The sequence below is a fragment of the Peromyscus leucopus genome, chromosome X (assembly GCF_004664715.2).
Source record: "Peromyscus leucopus breed LL Stock chromosome X, UCI_PerLeu_2.1, whole genome shotgun sequence".
Taxonomy (NCBI): domain Eukaryota; kingdom Metazoa; phylum Chordata; class Mammalia; order Rodentia; family Cricetidae; genus Peromyscus; species Peromyscus leucopus.
Genome location: NC_051083.1, coordinates 12430343 through 12448082, shown reverse-complemented (window position 1 = coordinate 12448082; position 17740 = coordinate 12430343). Strand labels below are relative to the sequence as shown.

At 40.5% G+C, this 17740-nt stretch overlaps 1 protein-coding gene across 2 annotated transcripts in view; it reads right to left on the bottom strand.

Moving 5' to 3' along the window:
- Positions 1-122: 122 nt before the first annotated feature.
- The window catches only part of Med14 (mediator complex subunit 14), an 88359-nt gene continuing 70741 nt past the window's right edge, over positions 123-17740 (bottom strand). The window contains exons 24-31 of one of the 2 annotated variants that reach the window (XM_028875927.2): positions 13855-13986; positions 11415-11597; positions 10162-10397; positions 8675-8854; positions 8483-8590; positions 5580-5705; positions 5050-5242; positions 123-2287 (exon numbers count right to left, since the gene is read on the bottom strand). In XM_028875927.2, coding sequence (XP_028731760.1) covers positions 2214-2287; positions 5050-5242; positions 5580-5705; positions 8483-8590; positions 8675-8854; positions 10162-10397; positions 11415-11597; positions 13855-13986 — 1232 coding nt within the window. In that variant the 3' untranslated portion in view covers positions 123-2213. The remainder of the gene's footprint in view (positions 2288-5049; positions 5243-5579; positions 5706-8482; positions 8591-8674; positions 8855-10161; positions 10398-11414; positions 11598-13854; positions 13987-17740) is intronic. The other variant, XM_028875928.2, reaches the window with a different exon arrangement.

The window sequence follows — 17740 nt, the reverse complement described above, 5'->3', positions numbered from 1 at the left end:
TTATTACTGTAAATACTAAAATCACATTGAAAACACCTTAAAATCAAGTTCCAAACCACCTACTAGAGAAAAATCACTATGGCATCCAGTTTCTTTGATTGAACCTGGTTAACAAAAGAGGCAAAAGACATGGTTTGTGATGAAAGTTACGATTCAAATGCTAAGTATTTCCAAGCTTTAATAAAGTATATATACCAATTCCAAGTACCAAGCATGATATCAAAATTCAAATTCATTGGTTTACTCTTAATAAGCATCAAAATCAAATTCTGTTCATTGAATCCTATCTTACTTGATTTACACAATGCATTCAAAGGTGAGTTATAATTAGGAAAAAGTACCCATTGAATGCATCATGTATAAAAATGCAATTAACATTTCAAAACCACACTTAAAAGAGAAAATACCTGAAAAGTTAATTCTATTAATAAAATTATTTGAAACAATATCATCCTGCAGATAAAAATACATTTCTTGTATATACATGTAGATTTCTACATGAAAGATAGGATTCAGCTCCTAATAGAAAAGGGCTGACTCCTGATCAAGACATCTTAGATTGCCAAACCCATGTGATTACCACTGTGAAGAAAACTGAAAACAGAAGGAGAAAAGGGGTAGGTTAAAGAAGAATAGAAGTTTAGTCACCTACTCTGGAATAGCGGCAGAGTTGGGTGAGAAGCAGGAGATGAAGGAGAAAGGAGACACAGAAGACAGAAGCCCTCAACTCTGACTGGAAATGGAGAGTCAAGCAAAGTTGAGAACATATGATACAGTTGCAGTGAGATGCTTAAAACTAGAATCTGGTGGTTATAGTTATAGAAGCTCAAATAATCATCTTAAAATGGAATCGGACAAACATCTAAAATTTCATCGAGGACCATATTACATTGACTAGATAACTCAGCATGATATTATCATTAAAAAAAACCATAAAACAACAACAAAAAAACTGCTCCAAATCACATCAAGTCATCAGAAGACATTTGAATCAGATCATATTCATCGAAGCTTAAAAAGACCCTGACTGGCTGCAAGAGACAGTACAGTACTCTAGAAAGAAATCCTATTGAGAGGTACCAGTGCCAGAAACTCCACTGGACCCTACCCAGGCCCTGCACTGTGGACTTTTCAAATGACTGGACCAGGCTGTGTCCAGCAAAACATCCTATTGTTTTGTTGACAATGAATCAAATTGAGATTGTTTAGAACAACCTCAATTGTGCTGGGGAAGGTAAGAAGTTAAATAAGATAAAGAAATGTCACCAAAACTTCATGCAAACTAGAGCATTCAAGTTCTTTGCTTCCTAGTTAATGCTGAGTGCAGAAGTATCCTTTAAATGACATTTTCCTAGCAAAAAGGTTCCCATTTCCTCACACATGAGAATAATTGCATTATTTGGGATCCTTGATCACTATAAATCACTTACTGTCTCTTTTCAAAGACAAAGTTCTCTTATTTTACATAAATCCTATACTGAAAAAACAATCGAGGTGCTAAATGTTATCACCAGTCATGTTAGGAATGTCTGAAGAAACTACATTAACCTTAAAACAAAAATGTTTTTGGTCAAATTTCAGACATACGTAATTAAAAACTGACTGGCCCCACCAGGGTGAAGATGAAGGGAGGCCCTAATAACTCCAGAGAGCTTATACACACACAAGTGAGTGTCACTTTTATATCCTAGTTTTATTAAATATTGCTTCTTTGGGATGTGTTTAACAGCTCCCAAAACATTTCTGTGTAAGGATTCAAAGCGGTCAATAGTAAAATACAGCTTCAATATAAAGTTTGTCACAGTTTACAGTATTCAAAAATGACAGACCTGCCTTTAAAAAAAAAAATCAAAAAAGACCATTACATCCAAAACATAAGAAAACAATTAAATAAACAAGTTTGGCATTTTCATTACTTTATAGTATAAAACAGAATATTAAATCTATTACTGGCAAGCGGACACTGATCTGTTACCTAGTTTGAAATGTGTCGCATTTAAACACACTATACAAGTTCACTATACAAAAGATTGATGGTCTTTTTGATGAAAGAAGTGCACCCTGAAAAGTTTTGCCAGTTTAGAATATTTAGCTCTTAAGGTTTAAAAAAAAAAAAGTCTTTTTCCTTTTTAAAACTGATGGCTGAATTCAGCCTTTTTGTGTGTGTGTTGTTTTTTCATTTGTCAGCCTTCCTGGTTTAAAAACAATAGTGTCTATGGACGCCCACCAGGGGGCAGTGTAAGATTAGCCATTAAATCACGAACAGCTGCAAATATTGTGCATTCACCTGCAACAGAGAAAAATGGTCATTAGCTATTCGCAGTACAGGACAGACGTTAACACACCGGTGAGGGGAGGGTTGATTAAAACCAGTCACGGATTTGAAATAAAAGACTAAGTATTTCAAACTATTCAGATTTTAGGCGATGGAGTCTGATGTGGAATAGCATATTATATTTGGGTTGGGTTTTATTTTTGTCTCAGGAAGAAATCTGGGGCAAGTGTCAAGTTTAAATAGAGAGAAAGAGAGAGATGCCTTCAATGCATAGAAACAGTGCCGCGTTGGATAAGACTTTAAAAGTCTGACTTTAGAGTTGAACACTATAGAATGCTTATGCGGTTTGGATCTAATGACAAGTTCTAAATTATATTCATGCATTGCTTACAACTTCGGTGATGTCCTGCTAATGAGAGGCCAGATAACAATGCCTCCAATAGGTAATAGGAATACCATCCAACAGAATGTTCTGTGACAATGGGACCGTGTGTGCTCTGTGGTTACCAAGTACTACTTTGGCTACGAAACTGAACATTTTATTTTCTAAAGTTACACATTAATTGACTGAAGTCAATAAAATACAGAAATAAAGTTTTATTTTGTTAAAGGGAGAAAAGCTTTATTTACACTTACAGTTATTTTTTTCCCCTTTTCTTTCCTTTTTGGTTGCCATGAGACAACAGTCCCACTATGTAACCCAGACTGGTTTGGAACTCACAATCCTCCTGCTTCAGCTTCCAAGTGCTGAGATTATAGGTGTAAACCAACGAACCAAGCTAGGATTTTCCTTCAAAGCTCTTCACTGTGAGATGGGCAAGGAAGCCTAAGTATTACACACCAAGAATCTAAACATGAGATTTGTGGAGGCACCTCTGATACACCTCATCCGCTCAACTTCCCCTCTGCCTCTTAGTTCTTGTACATATTGCAAATACTGAAAGATTTTTTTTGAAGCAAAACCAGATCTTTCCCACGACAACATGTTTGGACACTAGCACAGCTGCAGGGGGAGAACTGAAGCCCTCGTGTGATTTATAGCCTTCTGTCAAAGGGCAGGCAGGACATAGTGACTCCGTGCAAGTCACTGAGAGCCTTTGCTCCAAGCACTAGAAAATGAAGGTACAGAACAAAGGGACAAAGAAAATCCAAAGGTTTGTCCAGCCAAAGAGGAAACAAAGAAAAAAAAAGAAAAAAAAAAAGAAAGCACTCCCACAATACCTTACCAATTTCTTAAAGAACTGAGGAAGGTGTGTGCGCGCGAGTGTGTGTACATGCATGCGTGCGCGTGCGCACAGGCACATGCATACACACTTCTTTGACACTTTCATTGATAGGATCAAAACATTTCCCTTATAAATTTTTTTTTTTTTTTTGATTTCGTTTTTCAAGACAGGGTTTCTCTGTGTAGCTTTGCGCCTTTCCTGGATCTCACTCTGTAGCCCAGGCTGGCCTCGAACTCAGAGATCCGCCTGCCTCTGCCTCCCGAGTGCTGGGATTAAAGGCGTGCGCCACCACTGCCCGGCATAAATTTTTAAATTCCAGAAGATATAATATATAAAAAAATGGAAGATAACAATAGTCATGTCTATCTATATGAAGGAATTGTGTTTATCAGCAGATTTCTACTGGATTGCTACTTTGAGAATTCTGGTAGCTTTAAATTTTGATTCCTGAGGACTTATTTTTCAGCTGAATAGAGAGGTCAAAGAATGAAGCCGAAAACTGTCAGAAGTAAAAGTATTATAACAAATGAAGCATACTGCTCTCTAGTGCCCAGTGTATTCCTTAGAAACTGAAGCAAGAACTTACCTAGGTATGATGTGGGGAACAAACAGCTAAAAAAAACCCTCATTTTCCTCAGGATTCCTAAAACTTTTGACACTGTGTTACCTAAAAATGGTTCAGAGAACAGCTTTTTCCTCATTCACCATAATTGTGTTTGCAAGCTATTCTAAAGAAAAGGATAAAGAGGACTTCCTTAGCATTAGACATGAGTGAACATCCATTTAAATTTCCTAAGTATTAGAAATGAGCAAAATCAAAGAAAAGTTCTCTTTGCTGAGCTTCATGTTTTAGAACCCCAATTTGGCATTACCAGGAGTCACATGTTAAGTGTGGGCTACTCCAGTATCGAAGCAGCCTTATTTCTCTTTCAAGAAACATTCTGGTTTCTTCGGAAATGTCCAGTCTCAGAGCTTCACTGTGCACTCAGGGAGAAGGCTCACTTGCACCCACCTGACACTTACATAAGAAGCCCAAAAAGCAGTGATGCCATTTGTATCAGCTTTTATTCTTCACAAAACATTTAGAAGATACACAACTTTTAATAATAGTATTCTATTCATGATCGAACCATGAAGTATGAGAAACCAACATGCATTTCAACTTTGTGATGTACAGAGTGGCAGGTATTGATGGCAAGGCAGGAATTCACAGCCACGGAAAATCTATCATCCTAACCTAGGGCTTTGTGGCAATGTGTGCTATAAATAAATACAAGCTTCTGGCATTAGCAACCGGCTCAGTCCCAATAGTAAACTGCTAACAAAAATGAAGTCCAGGCAGCAGAGAAATGGACAAAACTGAAGAACCAGTGAGAAAGAAAGAAAGCGACAAGCAGACACTAAGAGGGCCATGGCAACAGAGCGCTAGTACTAGGACTGGGGTGCAGAGTAGGGAAGGCGGAGGAAGAGGAGGGAAAGGAGGGAGGTCTCTCTCAAAGGAATTGTTATGACATATATGCAATAAAATACCATCTACTGCTCATGTACCTTGTCGTGGTGGGTTCATCTCTGCAAACCTCTTCAGAATGTTGCTGACCATCATGGGCGCAGCAACAGAAGAGTTCTGCTGTCTGGGAATGTCTGCCTGCTGGGTGGTACCTGAAGCCATGTCATAAATGATTGGAACTATTATACTAACAGGTTCTTGGGGAGGGACTGATGTTTTCTGAGTTAGTTGAAGCTGTAGACACACAAAGAAAATAAAAAACAGAAAATCAAATATTTGTCTCAATTTGTGAGAGGCACTATCATTTACTTTCAGATTAAGATACAGCAAGTACAAGAAAATTAAAAAAGATTTCAAAAGTGACAAACAACTGAGTATTATGATTGTCTCACAATTACCAACTTGAATAAATTTCTATTGTTACTACTTGAACCATGAAGTCTAAACTAAGTGAAGAAATATGGGCATATATTTGGCTATAACTACTAACTCAAAAGTTGTCCTATTACTCTCCCGTGGCTTCTTCCTCAGCAAGTCTGCACATACACAGATGATGTCAGGTGATACTTACGAAAAACAGCATTTTGGATTTCAGCACCACAGCTGGTGTCCCAGGAGGTGCAATCGGTGGCGCGCTGGGAGGGATGGTGAGGCAAAATTGGACATTCCATTTTAGCTGTGTTGCCTGGTCTGGGAACTGTGGTGAAAGGGAAACACATGACAAGACTCCTGTTACCATATGAAATCACATCTGGCCTGGAGTCGGGGGGTTAGGGTTTCACGTTACATTCCATCATTCAGACAACATGCACTTTCTTAAACGAAATCTATATGTGAAGTCTCTAAGTAAAACTTGGGGGTAAACTTGTGTGCTGTGTTCTCACTCATTCTTGGACACTTGTGACTCCCAAGGCCGATACTTCAGCTTCTACAGTGTCTCCGACATCTATCTACTCTTGCTTCACTGTTTTCAAAGAAGCCAACAAAGCGCAGGGCTTCACTGCTTCTTCCTTGAACCCCTAGTAATCCCAACCAGTGGCTTCTTCTGCGGGTGCATGCTCATAGCTACTATCAGCCCTACATCTTGAGTGAGGCTCTAAGCATGCTCACAAATGCTGAGGACGCTATGACTTACCCTGTTCCCTCCCACAATTGAGGTCTAACATGTGACACTTAAGGCCCTGATTGACTGGGTTCTATTTAGGTTTCCAAGTCTTGTTTCTAACTGCTTCCCTAAACAAACTAGGCAAACAGTATTAATGGTTTAGAAGGGTAATTTACTGGTGCTTTTCTAGACAGATATTTACTCCTTCAGAATCTCCAAGACACCTTTCTGACATATAAGGGCTGTTATAGCCTATCACATCAAAAGCAAGATGTTAAGACAATAATAATAATAATAATAATAACAACAATAATAATAAACCAGAAACACTTCCTCCCCAATCCTGATAATAAACATGAACAAAAACGAGGGGAGTGTTAGGTTAATCAAATCAACCCCAGAAATAAATATCAAGATCAAAAGACTGGGAGATTGAGAAAATACAATTAATCAGCTGTCACCAGGATTCAAACTATATAATTTTAAGAAATACCTAAAGTATGGGGCTAGAGAGATGGCTGAGCAGGTAAGAGTGCATACTGCTCTTCCAGAGGACCCAAATTCAGTTCCTAGCACTTATGTGGGGTGGCTCACAACTAACTTTAACTCCGGCTTCAAGGGTCCGACGCCCTCTCTTCTGGCCTCTGCCCGCACCCACACACATATGGCATACATATAGATGTGCATATATGCACACACAAAACCAATTGAAAGTAAATCATAGCTGGAGAGATGGCTCAGAGGTTAAGAGAGCTTGTTGCTCTTGCAGAAGACCTGGGTTCAGTTCCCAGCACCCATGCCACAATTCACAACCAGCTCCAGGGGATCTAATGACCTCTTTTGGCTTCCATGGGCACTGCTCTAACATGTACAGATGCAGACACAGCAGACACACACACAATTGAGATCTAAAAAAGTAAATAAAAGGTGCTAGGGAGATGAGTCAGTGATTACGAAAATTGGCTCGTCTTCCAGAGGACCTGGCTTTGACTCACAATAACTCAATAACTTTGACTCATCTGTAACTCTAGTCTCAGGAAATCTGACATTCCTTTCCAGCCTCCTAGGGCACTTATGTGGTGCACAGACACACATGCAGGCAAACATTCCATAAAAAGAAGTAAATTTTTAAAATAGAAAAACAAAATAATAAAAAAGAAAGAAATAGCTAAAATTACCAAAAGTGCAAATATAAAATGAGAAGGAAAAAAAAAGACTGATAACTGAGCTTGGGGTGCTTGTGGGAATAGAAACTGGGGCAAACTTTAGAGGACAATTCCTGAGATGTATCAAAGTGGCATCTATCATCCTTTCATTTATATAGAACAACACCTGTATTTAAAAATTTCTTATTGTGGCATTTTATAATACCAAAATGTTAGAATCTGGAGAAGATTATGGGCTGGCGACATAGCTCAGGGACAGAGCACATGAGGCCCTGGGTTCAACTGCAGGATAGGAATGGGTAAGGGAGGAGGAAAAGTGATTGTTTAGTCATCTTAAGTCTTTCATTTAAAAAAAAAATTAAGTGCTGGGCGGTGGTGGCGGCGCACGCCTTTAATCCCAGCACTCGGGAGGTAGAGGCAGGTGGATCTGTGAATTGGAGGCCAGCCTGGGCTACAGAGTGAGTTCCAGGACAGCCAGAGCTGTTAAACAGAGAAACCCTGCCTGGAAAAGCTGAAAAGCTCTGTTGAAAAGGGGGAACAGAAGGACTCTGAAAAGTGGAAAGATCTCCAAGATTTACTCAGTGCACGAATCTGGCATGCTTCCATTTTAGGCAACAGCTCTGGACATTCGGAAAATGGTCTCTATTGCAAATACTAGGGGTTGCTACGGGTTGAACTGAATGCCTGAACAAGATGAAGCCCCCATTCCCAGACCTCACTTCAAAATAAGGTCTTTACAGGTATAACCGAGTTAAGAAGAGGTCATCAGATTAAGCCCCAATGGTTGTTATCCTTCAAAAGAAGAAAAAAAAGATATAAGCAGAAGCATACATGGGGATGCATAGATCAGACTGATGGGTATATAAGCCAAAGGCTGTTTGTATTACCAAGAGAGAGACATGAAACATATTCTCCTGTAGAGGTGTTAGAGAGTATGGACTTGCTGACATGTTGGTTTAGGACTTTTACACGCCAGAGCTAGGACTGTGTCATCTTGTCATAGACAAATTTTAAGTCAAAATTAAGAATTTAATTAAATGTAAGCCTTTAACCCCCTTCTTAGGGGCCAGAGGCAAGTGGATATCTATGAGTTTGAAGTCAGCCTATTAAAAATAATAAATCTTAAGAGAAAAAAATGGAACAATGTGCAAAATAAAGACTGTTCTGCAAAGTCTGCAAAGCTTTTGTTGCTCAGTAACTCACCAGCTCCAACTTCATAATATGCACACAGTCACGGAGAATGTGCGTTGGTGCTCCCAACAGCTTGGTGAAGGCTATCAGTGTGTTGGCTTTAAATGGTGGTCCTGCGACCTAAGGAAGGGGAAAGAAATCACCTTACTCTTCGTTCTGGGTCACTGACTACATTTCAAGCACTCATTATTAGAAAACACATACTCTTGTCTCAAAGAATTTCTCCAAAACTTGAAGCTCATCAGGTTTCCACTGTCCTGCATTTTCAGGTGTCACTTTTAGCTGAAGGGTCTGGTTGGTTTTGGGACTAAGAGCTACTCTGCATTTCAGGGCATCTGTCTTGAACATGATTACACCAGGTTCGTTGGAATTGATCAGCTGCAACTGCAAAACAAGGATGAAGCAAATCAGCAGGGAAAGAGAAACATACATATTTCTGACAGAACTATCACAATGGAAAAACAACTTAAGTTGGTCCAGATGAGGCAGATGAGAGTCACAGAGCCCAACACTAGAGGGACTGTGAGTAGCAGAACTCAGGCTGCGACACAGCTCTCATCATCTTTAAGCTGAATGCTAATTTTGTCACTGGATCTTAATATTGGGAAGGGACACAGTGACAAGTGAAGGCAAAGAGAGAGGGAGTTCGATCAAAGTATATTCTGTCCACATATGAAAAACATCAGAGGAGGAGCCACCCTTCTAGAGGATTACGTTCAAGTTCCAGCACCCACAGGGTGCCTCACAAATGCAAGTACAGTTCTCGGGAGATCTGATGCCTTCTTTGGGCCTCCATATGCAACTGTGTACACTCCATGTACACAGACATGAAGGCAAAAACACTCATAAATTAATAAAATACAACTAAAATTAAAATCAAATGAAACGCACTATTTTATATAATCCACACAAGGCAATAATTTCTTAAAAATACTTTTTACATTCTTTTTCAAGATCTGACTATAAAGATTGTGAAATGGTTTTCAGGCAACTGTATAGTAGACATTATAAATAGGAATCATTTTGGCTACTTATATAGATACTGGTAATAATGTAACTATAAATTAAAAACACATCCAATACCAAGGTATTATCCTAAGGTCTTCACATGGAGCACTTTGAATGCCCACAAGTGCTACCAGTCAGGTAGATACTATCTACATTAGAGGACATCCCAGCAAACCTAGCAGCTGGACTGTAGAACTGGTACTCTCAATGCTGACCTATCTCTTAAGGTTATTACCATAAGACTGGTGAGATGTCTGTTTCTATGAGGCTTTTAAACCAATCTAATTACTCATGCATTTTTTTTTTAAAAACTGAGCCCTAACACCTCCAGTCAACATGTTGATTTTGATTAAGACTCAGCTTCAAAGTCAGTCTGCCTACAAAGGTACACCAGAGAGCAAATAGTCATTTGTATGTGCAAGGTCAGATCCTGTGTGCACTAGTTCTGTGCAGTGGGGGAACCTGTTCCCAGGTCCAGGTTAGCCACATTATCTAAAAAACACAGCCCAATAACCTGTAAAACCCTCTAAGCTAAGAACAGGAAATGATGGGGTCCGTCTTTAATGCTAGGCAAGGGAGTCAAGCTTAATTCCAATCAGATGGTTAAGGAGGTGAGAGTGTTCCTCACAAAGACCTTATTGTGCCTTTGACAATGGCCACTTGGAAAGAAATAGCACTCGTACCGTTTCCTGTTGAATAATTCTTTGAAGGTGTCGCCTCATGATGACAGACCCAAGGAACCTCTCCAGCGGGGAACAAAGGTAACTGCCTGCCAGGCCAGGCACAAGGCCTGGCGTTGGAGAGGGGAGCAGTAAGATGTTCAAGGCACTGTGAGTGAGGATGGTGGGTATGGATGCTGCCCAGGAGCGCTGAGGTAGTTTGCGAGGTGGAGGCATGTTGGTTGGCATTGTCTGGGAACCTTTGGGAAGGAAAACAGGTAACTTCATTTGCAAGTGCATACCATCCCATTATTGCCTGTTTTGTCTTCATCATAGATGATGTAATTGGAACTCTTGTAATTATTCCTCGTCATCAAAGAATCTTATGTCAGTTCTCAGATAGCAAAATCAGCTGCCATGATTCTCCTGATTCTGTCCAGGCCTCTATGATGTGACCCTGCAGGAACCCCTTCAAGGAAGTGGGAGCTGCTTCTCAACCTGGATTCTGCATGGCTTCATGACCTGCTTATAGCCAAAAGATTGCCATGGAAGGGATGCTCAACTAGTTATAGGACTTCCATGTACTTTCCTGTAACCAGTACCCACTGTGCAAACAAGCTATGATCAAGTGTGAGACCACACAAAGCACTGAAGTCATGTCAGCTGAGGCTATGTTAGGCCATCTACGGCAGACACACGAGGAAGCTCAGTAGAGTCTGTCAAAGTACAGAATCGTGATCTAGCACAGCATTGTTATGCAAAGTCATGCAACAAAAGGAAACATATACATTTGTACAATTTTCTTCATTTCTATAGCTTTGGTGGTTAACTTAAGGTATCTTTTATGGTTCAGTACTACAGATGAAAATTAACAGTCATGACAGAGTTGCTGGGACTCACTTCCTAAGACTTCTGAAGGAGACAACCTTTTTTCTTATTACATTTTTCCTAACTTTGCTAATTAGTATTTCAAAATGATTACAAAGGAAAAAAGTTTAAGGTTGCCAGGCGGTGGTGGCGCACGCCTTTAATCCCAGCACTTGGGAGGCAGAGGCAGGCAGATCTCTGTGAGTTCCAGGCCAGCCTGGTCTACAGAGTGAGATCCAGGACAGGCTCCAAAGCTACGCAGAGAAACCCTGTCTCGAAAAAAAACCAAATAAGTTTAAGGTTTGGCAATCCTCATTTGAGAAATACACTGTGACTTTCATGTCAGGGCAAAATGATAGAAGTCATCTATTGGTGCTGCTGTAGAAGAAAATAAAGCTGGCACCACTCACTTGTGCCAGCTCGAGGGGAATGAGAAGCATCTGGGACAGGAGAATGGAGAGATGGGTTGGCTGGTGACATTCCAGGCAAACGGGTTGCTGGTGAGGGTCCAGACACTTGAGGAGACCCAGGCCAGTTTCCTGCTCGTCCACTTGGTGACACCATAGTGTATGGAGAACTAGGGTCAAGGGTTCCTGGAGAAAACAAACAAACATGATTCTCAAAGTATGTGACAACAGTCATAGTCTTAAATAGTGAGCCATTTTAGTTGTCGTTCACTAAAGCCTGATGTTTCTTAACACCTTCTACCTAAGTCTCTAGCTTTTTATGTGCTTGTTGTTTGAGACAGGTTCTCTTTGCATAGTCTCGGCTAGAAAGGATGGTCTCGAACTCACAGAAATCCACTGCCCTCTGCCTCCCAAGTGCTGGGATTAAAGACTTAGAAAAATGAAAAGCCTAAGAAAGGATAGATTTGCCTTCACACAAGCTCCCAAACATGTAAAGAAACATCAAGCTCCACTGAAAGGCAAATTCTGTTTCCATTTTACTGAGAAAAGGATGGGGGGGGGTAACTACAATTTCTTTATTCTCTTTATTCATTAAGAAATAGAACTGAGAATGTGGTTTGGAAAGCAGTGGCTTCCTTAACAACTTGCTATTTTCAACTACACCATGAAGATCCCTTTGACATACTGTCTCTATCCTCTTGTCACCAAAACACACTGATAAAAGCATCTCTACCATCTATTTTAGTGAAGAAATGCTCTTGACTTATAAAATAAGTGAGACAGCAGAAGAAAGTTGCCAAGGAATGGAATAAATTGGTGGGAATAAAGTAAGAGACACTAAAAATGAATGGGCATTCTTAAAGGAAGTTTTAATTAAATAAGTAAAATTTAACTAACAGTCAAAAAATGCATATCCAATAGTAAAATACCATCTTTTCACCTAGCAAAATGGCCAACTTTTCTTTTTAAATAGAAAATCTTAATATCTCATGTTGGTAATGTTACAGGACACCAGACATTCCCCCCATGTTGGATGCTGCAGGAAATTGGTATAGCTTTTCTGTTGAGCAATTTGCTGTATGTTGTGAAAGCTTTAGAACTTCTCAAATGTGGTACAACCTCAATGTCATTTTTAGGAACTTACCTAAGGGGATCATCATGGATGTGAGTACATACAGCACCATTTTAAATTGTGAAAAAAAAAGCAAACATTCAAAATAGATATAATACAGGAGAATAGTTAAGCTATGGTATACCCAGGCAAGGGATACTATGAAGCCATGTAGTATGATGACAGAGAGTTTTTACTGACAAATGTTCAAACACAACAGTATTAGTAAAAAGTAAAGTTCTAGCTAAAAAGCAGCAGAAAGACTGAGGAAGTCCTTTAGGTTCGGATGTGGCATGGTGTTCACGATGTGAACAGTGTGTATAATATGCTGCCATGTGGGATGGGGGAGAGAGAGGTTTTGTTGTTGTTTTGTGTGTGAGTGTGTGTGTGAGTGTGTGTGTGTGTGTGTGTGTGTGTGTGTGTGTGTGTGTGTGTAAAATAGGGCTAGGGGCTAGAGAGATGGCTCAGTGGTTAAGATCACTTGTTCTTACAAAGAATTCAGGGTTTGGCTCCCAGCACACACACACACACACACACACACACACACACACACACACACACAGGGGCTCACAACCACTTGTGATTCCAACTCAAGGGGATCTGATAGTCTTTTCTGACCTACATGGGTACCAGGAAAGCACATGGTGTACATACATACCTGAGGACAAAACACTCCACCACATAAATAAATTTTAAAGACTATATCTGAAATCAGTGACACAAAATGCCTGAGAAGAGAGATGAGGTAGCCGGTGAAATGCAAAGGAACAAATGCCAGGTGTCCTGTCCTATGCTTCCAATCCCAGCACTTGGGAGCAGGGGTGGGGGGGCTGCTGGGACTCAGAGGCCAGCCTGGACTATACAGTGAGACCTTGTAGAACAAACACGATGACAACGAACACAAACAAAGGGGACATTTCACCGCCACCTGATCTTTATTTGTATCCATTCCAAATCAATTTTTTTCAGATTGAAAATTCAAGTTCCAAAAGGTGCCCAGATTGGGGGGAGGTATGTGAGGGAGGACAGGCCAAGAGCTAGAAAGCAAGCACAGAAAGCTATGGGCAGGCCAGTAAGCAGGCAGCAGCTGACAGGAAGGACAAAGCAGAGCAAAGGAAGAGGGAAGACAGTCACAGACCAAACAGTCAGTGCCTCTGTGTGGAAAAACTATGAAAAATGTCTTTTTGTTTGTTTGCTTGTTTTGGTCCACGTAGTATTTTTGCTATTTCTCAATAAATAAACACTGATTTTTTCAGTAAGAGATTGGATTGAACAAAAATGACTTTCACATCAAGCTCGAAATGCTACAGCGATTTCTGTGTATGGACTCACCATGTGGACTAGCAAAACTGGCCCCTGGTCCTATTGAGATTCCATGCGAGGATGGGGGAGGAGTTGGAACAAATGACGCTGGTGATGGGGCTCTCAAAGCCCCACTGGGGGAGCTGGCAGCATGCAGATTTCCTAATAAAGGAAAATAAGTACAGATGATCTTGCAGGACACATAGCATGTCCTGTCCAAGGACCACCGGTCAAAAAAAAAATCTCCCTAGAGACTTAGACAGACAAGCAGGAAAGGTCCCATAAATGGCACAAAGACTTCACTATTGCAAGAAAGCTCAAGTCCACAGGTCTATGCTGTAACTCTCATATTCACTAACTGAAAAGAAATTGTGTCCAATACACCTTTTAGTCATATACTTAGTCAACAAGCGGGTGAGTTTATCAACTGTTTGCCAAGCACTGTTCTAGGCATGGAGGACAAAGTTAACATAAGATAATTTTTGTCCTCATGGAGCATGTATTCTAGTAAAATTAGCACGATAAATCTATAATGTAATGACAAGTGCTGTGGAGAAAACCAGTGCAAAGGAAAAGGGCAATTCTTTGTGGTGGCAGAGGTCAAGACTCTAAAGGGACACATGAACCAGACAGGAAGAAAGTGCAGCACACAGCATAGGGAATAAGATAATAAGGGCAAAACAGAAGAGCCAATGTAAAGGCTCCAAAGAAGGGACAGTCTGTGTGATAGGGCAGGGGCCAGGGTGCTGGAAAAGAGTAAACTGGGGCAGCATAAGAGGAGATGACGGAGTTTAGAGGCGAGTTCCAGATCACACGTGAACTTGTAGGCCACTCTAAGGATATACAGTTTGCCTCACATGGTAGACAACCAATAGCATCTGGAGTAGAAGCCATTAACTAACTTCTGTCCCAGAAGGATCACTCTGGTGGCTGGAACTAGCTGCAAGGGTGACTGAAGGTTTGTTGAGGTACTGCAATGTGCTTGAATTTGGGGTTGAAAGCAAAGGATAGATAACAGTATTTGGTAAATAACTCAACAGGGGTATAAAAGCAAAAAGTATTGTGCATCTTTCTGATAACTACAGCCTAGGTAATACGACAGAAAGGGCTGCCCCTTTCTGAACTAGAGTGTCTATGCAAGGGTCAGGACTCAGAAAACCAGGAAATTAGTTTCAGCCATAGCAAGTTTTGGCAAGCCACTAAGTATTAGATGGAAGTGAGTAGTTCCAGGGTGAGGTCTAAAATACATACAAAAGCTGGGAGACAGGCACTTAAAGCCATGGGGCTGACTTTAACTTTAAGGTTCTGCAAGAAAGAACTATAACTAGTAAAACTATGAATAAATTCACCATATAAATACTTGCTATATTATCATTCAATATTAGCAGGTTTCAAACTCTTTACTATAATACAGGATAATTTCATTTTTTATGTTCTATAATACTTAAGCAATATCTTCATACTCAAAAAATGTCAGTCAACTTGATTAACCTTTATGTGTTATATTTACCTATTTAGCTGTATGATCTGACAAGTGACTTAACTTCTCCATGCCTCGGTTTTTCTCCATAAAATGGGGATAATAATGGGGCCTATGCCATAAGTTTGCTGTGAGGATTAAATGAGTAAAGCGCTTAGAATAGGGCTTGGCATATTCATAGCAAGCATTGCATACCGGTCTACGACTACAGTCATTCAACAATCTCCACTCTTCCTAGAGACACACCCCCTTGGGGTTCTGAGTCTCTAGTTGCCTGCCTCCTCCCCAGCTCTGTCTTCACCCCTGCTATTTACAGGGGCTAAGCTCTCCCACCCACCCAGGCTTTAATGACCCTGGGCATGAGGGCATGACAATTTCCAAATCTTCAACCTATGGTCCAAGAAACTCTGATACACTGCAGGCCTCCATAGAGCCAACTGCCTACTGCACACTTAGAAAACTTCAGGACTTCACAACCATAGAGTTAAGAGAACTTGCCTCTGTAGCTCTGAAATCAGCTCATCTCTGTTAAAAAAAAAACTGAGCCCCTTTGTGGCTCTAATAAAGTTCAAATATGGATGGCTGATCCATTAAAGAGCAAACTTCTGGAAAAAGCCCTGCTTCTTCATGTTCTGGCCATTCAGGACAGTGTCCTCTGGCTCCACACACGTGCTGTGGTTTGTGTCCTTAAATCTGGCCTGCTCCACCCCTTCTTCAGGTCTTGTCTTGACCATGTCCAGGTGAAGAAGGCAGCAGGTAAAGAAGCAAGCAGCTCCAGAGCGGAAATGGCCAGTCCTCTACCAAACAGGCTTTCAGAACCCTGAATGGCCCCTTTGGAAGGCTCAACACAGGAGGCAGCACAGGTGGACACTGTTAGGGAGTCTAAACAGAGGAACCATACAAACACAGCCTCCACAAAAAAGAAATTGAAAGATTTTTCTAAAAAAAAAAATAAAAAAAAAAATCACAAACCTGGCTGCCCGCTTTCTTCCCCTAGGACCTCCTTGAAAACAAACCCACCTGCTCCTATAAGAAACTGAAGAAGAATCTGAGTGGCTGTGAGAGGAAGAAGCTGTCAAGAGGAGACAGGCTGAGCAATGGCAGTTGGAGTGTCAAGTAGTGTAATCTGGGACCACGGCAGATTACAACAGCTTGCTCAGAGTTAGATGTACAGACCAGGTATCAGACTAAACACTTTATAGGATTCATTGTACTAAAGCCTCACAACACCTCTAATGAAAGTAGTTTATGCTATTCTCAGTTACAAATGGAATGAGTGGATTAAACAAGCCAGACCCTTTCATCTTTCATCAGATTAACAGGTTCTGCAGGATCATGCACATTTCTTATATGTATGCACACTTATACATATATATCTGAATTAAGGGAGTTTGGTAGAGTAATTTATAAAGGAAAAAAACTCACATGCTACCAATTCTACTTTACAAGGTGAAAACTGTAAAGTAAATGTATTTGTTGAATTTATTACTAAAAAATTCAGGGTTTGGGGATGCCGCTTATTGGTAAAGCATTTGTCTAGCATGTGTGAGGCCTTGGGTTCCATCCTTATATCATAGACACACATACACAATCTAGCTAGTAAGCTGAGCATCCTCCAATGATAAGAACATCCTTTAGTTGACTAATCTATGAAATCAAAGGCTTTTATTATACATATTTTTAAAATTATTTCTTTTTCTTCTTCTTGTTCCAAGAAGTGAACCCAGGCGCTGTAGATGCTATACAAGCACTCAGTCCCTGAACTATGTTTTAACCCTTTCTGTATTTTTCTGCTTAGGAGGTCTTGACATTTTTGATCCCATTGTCTCAGCCTCCCAAGTAGCTGAGATTACCGGCTTACACCACCAGGCCTGGCAAATGATTGCATTTCTTACATTTTACATGCAATGTTATGCAATATATCTTTTATGATAAATGTTTTCATTTCTCGTTATATTAATTCAACTATGGGACATGGAAGGGAAGAGGTTTTTTATTTTCCCCTCAAGAAATCTGACACCTGTGTCATTTGCTAGATGGTAAGTGGGAGCCAAGAGCTGGTACCCAACTCCCTGCTGAAACTCAGGTTCAAGAGCTTCTAGAGAATCAGTCAATCAAAAGTAAAACTTTGGCATGCTACCCCCATTTATAGTGCACAGGACAGCCCAGCAAAGGCATTTTGTCAGGACAAAGAAGGTGGGAAGTACCTGGCTCCAGGAACTGGAGAACAGACCACTGTCCCATCTCCCAAAGCGTGACACAAAGGAGTCAGGTGGTGTACCCCTGTAACCCTAGCACTAGGGAGAAGGTGGCAGAAGGATCATCATCTCAAGACTATCTTTGGCTACATACTGAGTTGGAAGGTCAATCTGGGCAACATTAGACCCTGTCTCAAAAATAAAACAAAACAAAAAGAGAGTGAAAAGGTGCAGCCAT